We start from the raw sequence: 12,488 nt of genomic DNA, 5'->3' as shown, positions 1-12,488 counted from the left end.
AGAAAGGTTAGCCCTCAGTCTTAAAGACTACAACACCAGATCTAATTTTGTGCTTAGTTTCATGTATGTAATTGATTTTCTAATTTATTTTGACTATTCCTTGTTAGTATCTTTTGTTATAGGGTGAAATCAGTAATTGTTTCGTAACTTAAATTCTATTGTTGACCTACAAACAAATATAAATCTCGTACTAATTGCAAACATTTGGAAGAAGTAGTACTAGTAATCTTAAAGTATTTATTTGGCTCTATTCGAAAACATGTTAGCAAAGCCAGCCCTTCATTAATTCCAAAGTAATCACCAGTTTTGTCAAAAGTATTGTTTGCATAACTATATATGTTAATTTAATCATTTAAACAAATAATTCAGCCTAACCCTTGCAGTAGAATAAACTGCTAAAAATAACCAACTTTTTTATGTATTCAGTTAATATATTGAGTTACGTTTAAATTGTAATTTCTGTAAATTAAACATCAAACAATGTGTAGTTTCAGTGCCTATTATTGTGATAATATATATATATAAGGGCCTGATTTTTGTCCCAAGACAGTCAGTCCATGGCCTAGTTTCAGATGAGGAACCTGTATTGATTAGAACAGCAACAATGCATCCACTTAATTGTGAAATACGTGTAATAGGCCGTATGCTAAAACGACGACAGTGTCTGTTCGATACATACCATATTATGTAGCAAGAACTGTGGGGTTAGGTTTTTACTGCTTGTAGTTGTTCAACAGTAAACTACTGTAGCAATACGTTGGTGTTTGCTTGCAGCCTATCAATGAGACTTATCAGAAGTTAAACAATAGTGCACAGGCCATGTAACTGTGTGTTATAGGGGGGGGGGGGGTTGTGACCAGTGAAAATAAAAAAAATAAATAACTGTAAAACGGCATATGTGCACCTGTTGGCTACATCATTTAAAGTAGTCAGTGTTGAATTTCCACCCCCCATTTTTCAGCCAGTGCAGTACGTCGACACCAAGGACAATCAACAAGGAAATAAAGCAGGCAATCACCACAATAAGTGTCAGAAATGGCGTTTACAAAAATGAGAGCAAGCCAGCACTCAACAGATCACAGGAAGATGTTACCAAAACTACACAACACAAATAATGCAGGAAAAGTTATACCTCTCAGTCAAACAGGATCATCATGCAGGTAATGTAACATAACCTAAAATCTATGTGTTATTATTTTGCTCCAATAAAACAGAACATTTTAAGTGATAGGCCAACAAATTGATAATTCTGTAATACAGAAGCAATGATGCAGTTATTAGTACAACAATGAAAGTTATATTGCAGTGCAATCTTCCTAGACGATCACACTGTAGCAGATACAAAGAGCACATCATTATTTTCAATCACACACGTATTCTAACAGTGACCTCTTCTAATCTGGTAGAAAGTAAACTTTCTGAAGAATGGTATCTGCTGCCCAGTTATCAAATCCATTGTTTCTGTTCAGATTAAAGCCTCTTAGCACAGGTATTTTCAGGTCTTAAGTATGTCCATTACAAACACAAGAACAATTTTCTCTATGAAAGATGATTCAGTTCCTCACAATTAAATGAATCTGTTCATATTATACTGAATTACTGGGGCCATTTTAGTAGTTATGTTCATTTTTATCCCTACAAGTTGGTGATGATCCCAAGGTAATGATGAGATGATTATGTTGGTTTGTGGGGCAGTCAACATCAAGGTCATCAGTGCCTGTACAAGTTCCCATTCTTTCCAGTTTCAATCTCATCACTTTGTGAATGATGGAATGATGAGGACAACATAAACACCCAGTCTCTGGGAGGAGAAAAACCCTGACTCGGCTGGGAATTGAACCCGGGACCCCGTGATCCAGAGGTATCAATGCTAGCCACTAAACCACAAGCTGCGAACCCCAAGGTAATTGGAGGAGGTTATTAATACCCAACTGTCACTTTGAAGATGCACCAATGAGCCTAAACTTCATAACCATTGCCCACCTGGTAGTGTTGTGGGCATGTGACCTGGTAAGGAAAGTATGTAAGAGCACCAGAGACGAATGAAAAATCATTCTAGCAATTATATGGGCTAGAAATCAAGGAATTCAGTGATATTGGACTTTGACAAAGGCAGATTGTTATGGCCCTGCACTTGCAAACGAGCATCACAGGAATGGTGAAGCTGGTCAGCTGTTCACATGCTAATATCACGAGTTATGGAAAATAGTTGGACACTGACACCATGAGCAGGCAACAAGGTGTTGGGATGCCTGAGCCTCTTCACAGAAAGTGGGGGGGGTCAGAGACTTGCTCACCGTGTGAGGCAGAATAGGTGGTAATCTGTGACAGTTATGACAAAAGAGTACAGTGCTGGTGTAGGCACAAGTGTTCCAGAGCACACCATTCAGTGCACAATGTTGAACATACGGGCTCCCAGCAGATGACCCCTGCAGGTTCCCATGTTGACCCAACCACATCATCAATTATGATTGCAGTGGGAATGGGGTCATTGAGAATGGACCACAGATCAGAGGAATAATGTCATTCATTAGAACCAGGTACATGGTAGTGTCTGAATATGCCACCATCCATGCAAACAGCTGTTCAAAACATGCACTCTACCAGACTGGGATCTACGTGGGCTGTATTAAGCTTGGGGAGTGGGAGGCATTCACCAGGGCTTCTATGGGATCTGTGGTAGTGATCAAATGCATCTTGACAGCTGTGGATCACATGAAAAATACTGCGAACCACCCACATCTTTTCTACTTTATGTCTTCGCCAGAGGTGATGGCATCTCACAGTATTATTATCTTCCCCATTGGTTCGACATCTAACAGTATTACACTGTCTTCCCCAGTGGTATGGCACCTCACAGAACACCTGTCAGAATCATAAGGCCAGAATTAGGTTACAGTGATTTGAGAAGCATGATTGAGAACTCACATTGATGCCTTGGTCACAAAACTCGCCAGCTCTGAACCTGATGGATAACATTTGGGATGTTATTGGGTGCCAGCTCCACATCCACTAACAACTGGCCAGTAATTTACAGGCAATGCATGACCTGTGTGTCGACATCTAGTGCCACATACCTCTGTAAACTTACCGAGGACTTGTCAAATCCATGCCATGCAGAAATGCTGCCATATTGTGTTTCAAATGTGGATGAACATACTAATAAGGTGTCACTGTGTTGATCTGCAGACAGGATTGCTAACATACTTTCACTTGGTTATGATATACAGCATAATCAAGCTAAGTACTGACAAAGTTATTTGTGCAGTGTTATACAGATATTAAATTGAACAGTTTTCAGTGGTGATTCGAGCTGTTTATGGCTAAATAATGATTTATTTAACTTCTGGAAACGTTCGCTCGCTGTGTTCTCTTAGAGTTTCCTGCGCATTGAAGTCGTTTAGTAAATTTTGTGCTTTAGTTTTCAGCTGACATTTCTTATTGTTTCTAGTGAAATATTTCAGTAAAGTTTCATTCAGTGTATTAACTTCATTGCGTGTTCCAAGTGGCCACTTGAATTTTTAGTTTTAGCTAATAATTTTGTGAAGTTTTCTTCGTATTGGTATTAGCTGTGGTGTAGTAGTATTAATACAAGTAGTTGCTCTCTTAGTAGGCAGAGAATTTCCAGACCACTATTGTTAGTTCTATAAATAGTTCTACTGGTGTAACTGAACTTAGGTAACGCAGACATATAGTTTTTTTCAGCAACTGAACAATTTTACCACGAGTAAGAAGTGTGGGCTCTGTCGTAGGTTTGTGAGTAGTGGGTTATGGTGAGGGATTTGTTCAAAGTATTTTCATTAGGGGAAATGCAGTGGGGAAGCCAGTGGGTATTTTAGTGAGATACTCTCCTGGGAATGCAGAATCTGTAGTATAAATAAGTTGATAGAGCAGCAGGAGCTAACATCTGTGCCCTTCAGGTGCAGTTTTAATGCACAAAGAAGGAACTAGATAGGTTGAGGAGGGTGAAGGGTGGTGGGGGATGGGAACTGACAGTTGACAAGAAGGCAGCTAGGAGGAGGAGATATTCAGACAGTTAACTTTGCATATATGCAATAGATTTGACCAACTGTCACAGATGAGTGGAGAGGAGCCTCTTGTAGCTGTAGATGTAGGGAATATGCAGCAGTCCTCAGCAGTTAGGAGGCCTAGGTCAGTTGCAAAGTCTAACAGAAAGAAGAAGGTTCTGCTTCTAGGTAGTTTGCATGGTAGGGGTGTGGGTCAGCAGTTGCAGGAAGTATTGGGGAGTGAGTACCAGGTCACCAGCATTGTAAAGCCTAGTGCAGGGTTGACTCAGGTGACCTACAGCATAGGGGAGTTACATGGGAATTTTACGAGGGAGGATCAGATAGTGATAGTGGGTGGAGCAGGGAATAATCTTGATAAGGACGAGGAATATGATGTAGGTGGTGACCTGGTAAAGATAGCTACTCAAACTGATGGCACAAAACGTGCATTTTGTGCAACTGTTTCAGCGTCGTGATCGGCCTCATATTAATGTGACTGTTAGGCAGATTAACATGGGGCTGGAGAGGGTGCTGATGAAAGAGAGCATGGGGCACATTTCAGTGGTGCCAGTTGGATCTATCAGTAGACTGGGTTTCACTAGGCATGGCCTGCACCTCAATAGGTATGGGAAGGGGAGGCTGGCAAAGCTTATAGGTGACAGTGTAGTGGTTGGTGGTATATGATGGAGCAAGAAAAAGGATGTTGGTAGATCACCTAAATTCATATGATCTGACGCAGACTGTGATTTTCTATCTAGGGTGCAAGGGAACAGTAGCACAGCCATAGACAATATTTTTATTCATTCTTCATTACTAGATGGGCATTCTGTTAGTAAAAGCGTGAATGGCATTCCAGACCATGATGCACAAACTTTAACACTAAAAGGCTTTTGTACTCAAACCAATGTCATATTTAATTACAAACTATGTAGGAAAGTTAATCCAAGAGCAAAAGAGAGTTTTTAAAACGTTGTCAAGGAACAAGAGTGGCAGGATGTTTATAGTGCCGATAACATAGATGATAAATACAATGCTTTCCTTAACACATTGCTCATGCTCTTTGAGAGTTGCTTTCTGTTAGAACATTCTAAACGGGGTACTAACAGTAATAGGCAGCTTGAGTGGCTGACTAGTGGGATAAGGATATCTTGTAGAACAAAGCAGGAATTATATCAAAATGTTAGAAGTAGTCATAATCAAGCTACAGTAGCCCATTACAAACAGTATTGTAAGTTGCTTAAAAAGGCAAAGAGTATGGGGTATGCAAATAGAACAGCTAATTCACAGGTAAAAATTAAAACCACATGGTCAGTTGTGAAAGAAGTGTCTGGTCAACAGCGTAAGTTCGACGATATAAAGTCAGTTCATAGTAAAATATTTCTGTTACTGATAAATCAGATATATGTACAGTATTTAACAATCATGTTCTGAGCTTTGCTGGTGGATTAAATAAAAATTTAGTTTCTACAGGAAATCATATAACATTCATGGCAAATGCCTTTCTGAGATTGATGTCTGAAATACTCCTCTGTGATACAGACAACAGGGAGATTGAGTCAATAATTGAATCACTGCAGACTAAGGACTCTCATGGTTATGATGGAGTGTCTAGCAGAATATTAAAGTGTAGTGGACTGACAAGACAGCCAGTCCACAGTGACGGGTAACCGAAAGGCACGCGTTTACACACGCCGGCTGGCGTTAGGTCTGAAACAGGATACGTAATGAATGCTATAAAGAAAAGTACGTAGCTGCTGGAATACTTAACTTTAATCCATCATTTGTATACAGCATTCTTGATGATACAAGTGATTCTCTAGATATGGTTAATGGCGCCTTGCTAGGTCGTAGCCATGGTCTTAGCTGAAGGCTATTCTAACTATCTCTCGGCAAATGAGAGAAAGGCTTCGTCAGTGTAGTCGCTAGCAAAGTCGTCGTACAACTGGGGCGAGTGCTAGTACGTCTCTCAAGACCTGCCGTGTGGTGGCGCTCGGTCTGCGATCACTGACAGTGGCGACACGCGGGTCCGACATGTACTAATGGACCGCGGCCGATTTAAAGCTACCACCTAGCAAGTGTGGTGTCTGGCGGTGACACCACATAAAGTACTATGCTGCACATGTTAGCCCTGTATTTAGCCATATTTGTAATTTTTCATTTAGGAATGGTCAGTTTCTTGAACGATTAAAGTACTCAGTTAAAGCTGTTTTATAAAAAGGGAGAAAGGGATAATGTAGATAATTTTAGACCTATTTCTATGCCATCAGTGTTTGCAAAAGTTATTGAAAAGGCTGTGTAGGGAGAGATAATTGATCATTTTATGTCAAACGATTTGCTACCAAATGTACAGTTCGGCTTTAGAAGTCTTTTCTCTGTTAGGTACTGGATGGGTTAAACAAAAGGTTTTGAACGCTTGGCAGATTTTTTGATTTAATTACGGCATTTTATTGTGTTGATCACAAAATATTATTCCAGAAGTTGGACCATTTCGGAATACGGGAGTAGCTCACAATTGGTTCATCTCTTACTGTAGCAACAGGCAGCAAAAGGTTGTTATTCACCATGTTGATAACGGCTGTGAATTGGGGTCTGAGTGGGGTACTGTCAAGTGAAGGGTGCCCCAGGGATCAGTGTTGGGGCCACTGCAGTTCCTTATTTATATAAATGATATGCCCTCTAGTATTACGGGTAACTCCGAAATATTTCTGTTTGCTGATGACACTAGCTTGGTAGGAAAGGATGTTGTGTGCAACACTGGCTTGGTTTCAAATAGTATAGTACATGACATAAGTTCATGGCATGTAGAAAATAAACTAATGCTAAATCACAGTAAGACTCAGTTTTTACAGTTTCTCACACACAATCGAACAAAACCTGACGTTTTAATTTCACAGAATGGGCATATGATTAGTGAAAGTGAACAGTTCAAATTACTAGGTGTTCAGATAGATAGTAAGCTGTCATGGAAAGCCCACATTCAGGCTCTTGTTCAAAGACTTAATGCTGCCATTTTTGCTATTCGAATGGTATCAGAAGTGAGCGATCGTTCAACACGAAAATTAGTCTACTTTGCTTATTTTCATTCCCTTATGTTGTATGGTATTATATTTTGGGGTAACTCTTCCCATTCTAAAAGGATATTTTTGGCTCAGAAACGGGCGGTTTGGGCAATAAGTGGTGTAAGTTCACGAACCTCTTGTTGACCCCTGTTCACAAGTCTGGGTATTTTGACATTTGCCTCTCAATATATATATATTCCTTACTGTCATTTCTTGTTAACAATATTAGCTTATTCCCAAGCAGATCAGATGATGGTTAACCATTCGCTCCAGGGTCTTTCCTACACAGCTCATTAAGGTGATACTCCAATAATTACTGGGAAAAGAGTGGTCTTTTCCTGCCATATTAAATTAAAACATTCAAAGAGTATTTCATTTGATACTGCTGGCATGCACTACCGGATTTGGTCGTGATCAGGTGCAGTGTCAAATGTCTCATACAACACCGATTCCAGCTCTCACATGGAGAAAGGGGAGTTGTAAGACTCAGAACTGTTGGATCTGAAGTCCAACTTTCCCCTCTCTATAGTTGCACAGTAGCAACAAAATGCCAGATCCTGGCTTGTATTGACAGTAGTGTTTACAAAATTCTCTGCCAGTGTCTGAGCAATGTCTCTGGGCATTGTCTGGAGACACTCATGTTTCAGCACTGTCATTGGTAAATGACTGTGTTTACCAGAAGTCCTCCAAATGGTTTCCCATACTTTGGTAGAACAAGTGGAATAGTTGATGGAGGGAACAGTTTATGGAGTCCAAGAACTCTTGCCATGACCTTTTCTTACTCTCCTTAATTATGAGTCGAGCCTTGGCTCTCACGACTCGAAAGGCTATGAGGTTGTCTGCTGTTGGGCAGCACTTAAACCAGCGAAGAGTCACCTGTTCCAGATAGCTGAATGGCACTTATTAGCCCACCAAGATGATTGGAAGACTTTGGGATGGATAAGTTATCGGCACAATGGGCCATTCATGTGATGTGGTCCACCCATTCCTGGATGCTGTCATGGTGTTCGAACAATGGCAGCTGTCTGAACAGCATCCAGTTAGCCCTGCTGACCATCCATTTTGGTGGAATATGTTCAAACAATCCTCCATTCAGTAGGTAAATGTGGAGTGGGAAATGGAGACTGGAGTGAATATCATCAATAACTTCCCACTGAACAGTGTGTGAGGGCTGGAAAGCAGGGAGAAAGGCCAATGGCTGAGAATGACCCAGTAGCAAAACAGAAATGAGTGAGAGTACCAGCGTTTAGGATGCACAGCTCTTGAGGTGTCAGGAGGCTCTCCAAAACCCAACCCTATGGGCAAGTAGAGGTCAAGTCCCACAGGATATGATGGGCATTGAAGTCTCCCAGAAGGAGAAATGGTTTGGGGAGTTGTTCTGTAAGATCCATAAGATCTGTGAGAGCCTAAGAGTCTACTGCATCTAGCAAAGGTAAATCCAGTGAGCAAACTTTAATCCTCCGAAGTTCATGAATTTCAACTGCAACTGCTTGCAGGTCAATAGCGAGGGGGAGAGCAGAGAATTGGCGCATGTTACTTATGAACACAGCAAACCCTCCCTTGGCTCCTTCTCCAGTCAGGTCATTCTTGCAATAGAGTGTAGTGCCCCATCAAATGCTTTAAAATGTGTTTCCTGCAAACACATGCACAGGAAGTGTTCCTGTGCTAGAAGCTTCAGTTCCTTGACATGTGTCCTGAACCCATTAACACTCCACTGGATGGTGGGAGCCATCTATCACAGGGGTAGCATTTTCATCCTGACTTTCTGCCAAGGAGCGGAGCCCACAATTGATGGAGGCTCAGTCTTGGACCAAGATGATTGCCCCAGTCCAACATCAAGAGCCATCACCTCTAAAGAAGAATTGAGATAGATATCATTGAGGGTAACGTCGTCATCAGACTGATTACTTTCTGATTGCATCTGTGGTGAATGTTTTGCCATTGATTTTTGTCCCTGAGTAGGCTTTGCAGCTACAACTGCAGCTGTGGTTGCAGCAGCACTGGCCAGCATATCAGGCTGAACCTTTGGAGGGGCACTCCACAATGATGGCATTCATGGCGTTTCCTGGAGTTCTGGGGGGATGGACAGCAGCAGCGCAAGTACACAGACAAATGCAGATATTAGTGCTGACACTAGAAACCTCTTTTCGTGTTGCAGCATCAGCTTTCTGCAGTGGCTGTTTAAGAACCGCAGTGCAGGAGGCAGTGAAAGTTGGGGGCAGCATGGCTCTATACATTTATTTGGCCTCTTTATATGGGATGCAGTTCATAGTCTTAAGCTCTTGTACCTTCCGTTCTTCCAGATACACGCTACAGTCTCAACTCCAGACAGAGTGATCTCCAGAGCAATTCACATACTTCAATGGAGAGGAACAAGGGACACATGTGTCAGCGGCCTTACCCCATTTGCCACAAGTAGCTTCTCCATGAAACCCAAGAGTAGAATGCCCAAAATGCTGACATTTGAAACACCTCATTGGGTTGGGTACATCATGATGTGTGCTTAGATGAAGTAAACCTGCCTTAACATACTCAGGAAGTTTCATGCAATTAAATGTCAAGATAAAGGAGTTTGATTTTATAAGATCCCCATCCACCCACTTCATGACATTTTGAATGCTGAGTATAGCTTAGAGAGCCCACTCATCTTTCAGTTCCTCCTTGGAAATATCCACCAGATCCCTGCATGTCACAACACCTTTGCTGTAATTCAAGGTGGTGTGCAGCTCACTTTTGATGGCATATTCCCCAAAGCAATACACTTTCTGTAGGTTCGTAACTTGTTGGAGTCAGCTGTTTCTACCAAGTGTCCCATTAGGCAATTGCATGATGATGATGATGATGATGATGATGATGTCCCATACTCCGAGGAGCATAGGGGACGATGCGGGAGACCCGCACCGCTGTACTAGGCAAGGTCCTAGTGGAGGTGGTTTGCCATGGCCTTCCTCCGACCGTAATGAGGATGATTGATGATGATGATGATGATATTGATGATGATAAAGACACCCACTCATCTAGAGGCTGGAAAAATCCCTGACCCCGCCAAGAATCGAACCCGGGACCCTGTGTGTGGGAAGCAAGAACGCTACCTCAAGACCATGCAATCACATAACTGATTTTAAACTGCCCGCATTGCCTTATAACCCTTTTTGAATATAGAAAGGCAAAACTTTCTTGAAGCTGCCTTCTTTCCTTTTTACTATTAAAAACACATTCTGACTGCCAGCATGTGTTCTGTTAGTAGACCCAAAACTCTTAGACTTTACTCCTGAGTCAGGACGACTGGCTACACCAGCCCTCATATTTGATTTGGTGTTAATAGTTACCAGTGGCCCACCCTTTTCACTGAGAGGAGGAGGGGCGAAGGCGGAAGGGGGAGGGGGGGAGAGGGTGGGGGAGGAGGAGGAGGAGGAGAAAGAGGAAGAGATAATTTTGAGGGTTCCAGCTTGGTCCCACAAGCTGCTAGGGAAATAAGCCCCACATGCCTAAGTCTAAGTAAGCCTAATACAACTGGGGTGCAGCAGGGTCCCCAGAGGTTGCCCGCTAATGACTGTTCCACCTCAACAACATGCACCTCATCAGTGGACAGCACACTTCAAGATTGAGGGGTTTTTCATAGAGGTTTTTACCATCCTTGCAATCCAGGCAGTTAAGCCAAGAACCCTGTTCCCTGTGACACACAATGTTCCACTACCACACCATACAGTGGTTGCTGAAGCATGCCCAGAACTCATGGTGAAGGGGACTGGTGGTGCTTACTATTCCCCAGCTCAGGAACTCCACGGCCACCAGGCCCACCAAGCCTATACACAGTAAATGAATGCCGAGATCCTGAGGGAGTAGCTACCAGGAAGTTTGCCTTTGATCTTGATGGTGTGAACCTTTGTGGTCACTGTGGGACACCATTTTCCATTCGGTGTACATGGTACAAGTTAACTTTTTGTTTTGAACATTTTTTGAATGTCAATGATGTCCATTTCGTGAAGTGTAATACATATATCCCATAGAAGGTTGATTTCTGCACATCCTGGACAATAATTTTCTGTTGCCCTCATGATGCATATGGCGAGTCATTACCAGCTAACATTTTTCCCGCCACAATTGTTAACACAAAAATTTAAATGAGCTTTACTAAAGACTGAACTTGTGAACTTGCACACAAGGAGTTTCTTGTTAGCGCTTCAGATTTCTACTGATTAACAGGATATTTTTCTACTGAGGTAATAGTCCCATAAGTTTGTATTCTTACTGATGCAGCTGCTATGGTATTTTTTCAATTTAAAACTAGTGACCATTGTTGACAAATGATATAATATTTATTATTGTGCAAAAATTTTCAAAGTATAAATCTAATACCATAAAAGTACATTATTACAAAATAATAGTACTGAGTAATTTTGTACCGAGAAACTTCTGCTGTGAAAAGTTCATACAGTTTTTTTCTTTCTGCTAATATTTCCCTTCTGATTTTGTTCTTCATGTCATGTAACTGGGCAATATGATCTTTATAGTATGCCAACTTGTCCTCATATTCCAGAGGCAGGATTGTGCACATAGCCCCAATTTTGTCTTTCCCTTCCTTGGAACATCCATCAAAATTTCCTGTAACAAAATTTCACTTCTCTGTAATGGTAGACACAAAGGCAGTAATGACCAAACACACAGAGAAATTAAAACTACGTCATAAATTCTCTGAAGCAGGATATACTTTCCCTTGAAAAAAATCAGAAAAATGAGAAAATAGTGTTTGTAAAAGCCATAAAGCACAAACGTGCCGGATTCTTATGCTTTGTTACACACACCAGTTGACTGTCACTACTGGAATCGTGTTTTATGCATATTTATCATTCAATCTGTGTGCACTGTTCACCATTTAGAATTCCCACCATAAAGGTATGTACACACACACACACACACACACACACACACACACACACACACACAGAGAGAGAGAGAGAGAGAGAGAGAGAGAGAGAGAGAGAGGAGGTTGATTACCTTACGGTGACAATTCTAATTGGTGAACAGTGCACACAGATTGAATGATAAATACAATGCATTTATCGAGTTTTATGGCAGTTACTTTCTACTAAGATGCATAAAACACAATTCCAGTAGAGACAAACAACCAGTGGGGGTAACACAAGGCATCAGAATCAGTAGGCCATTACATAAAATACTGTGAGGTCTTAAGAAATAGTACAAAAGATGATCGGAGCACTAGCTTTTTAAATGTGCTCAATGTCTTCACTATACAATGAGTTGTTACCTTTACTCCTTTCATTATATTTATTCTAAGATCAAAACTGCATGGGATGTAATGGAAAAGATGAAAGGGAAGCAACAGAAAGGTTCAGTTATCAAGTCACTGAAATTAAAAAGTAAATATGTTACTGGCAATACTGGCATACGCAAAATTAAC

At 41.3% G+C, this 12,488-nt stretch overlaps 1 protein-coding gene across 2 annotated transcripts in view; it reads right to left on the bottom strand.

The window, feature by feature from the left end:
• Positions 1-12,488, bottom strand: part of LOC126184697 (coiled-coil domain-containing protein 175-like) — a 142,509-nt gene that overhangs the window by 22,462 nt on the left and 107,559 nt on the right. For both annotated transcript variants that reach the window (XM_049927210.1, XM_049927209.1), the window contains exon 5: positions 11,473-11,671. In XM_049927210.1, coding sequence (XP_049783167.1) covers positions 11,473-11,671 — 199 coding nt within the window. The remainder of the gene's footprint in view (positions 1-11,472; positions 11,672-12,488) is intronic.

The sequence above is a fragment of the Schistocerca cancellata genome, chromosome 4 (assembly GCF_023864275.1).
Source record: "Schistocerca cancellata isolate TAMUIC-IGC-003103 chromosome 4, iqSchCanc2.1, whole genome shotgun sequence".
Lineage (NCBI taxonomy): Eukaryota > Metazoa > Arthropoda > Insecta > Orthoptera > Acrididae > Schistocerca > Schistocerca cancellata.
Note: the sequence above shows the minus strand (reverse complement) of the source record. Positions and strands in the feature narration are given on the sequence as shown.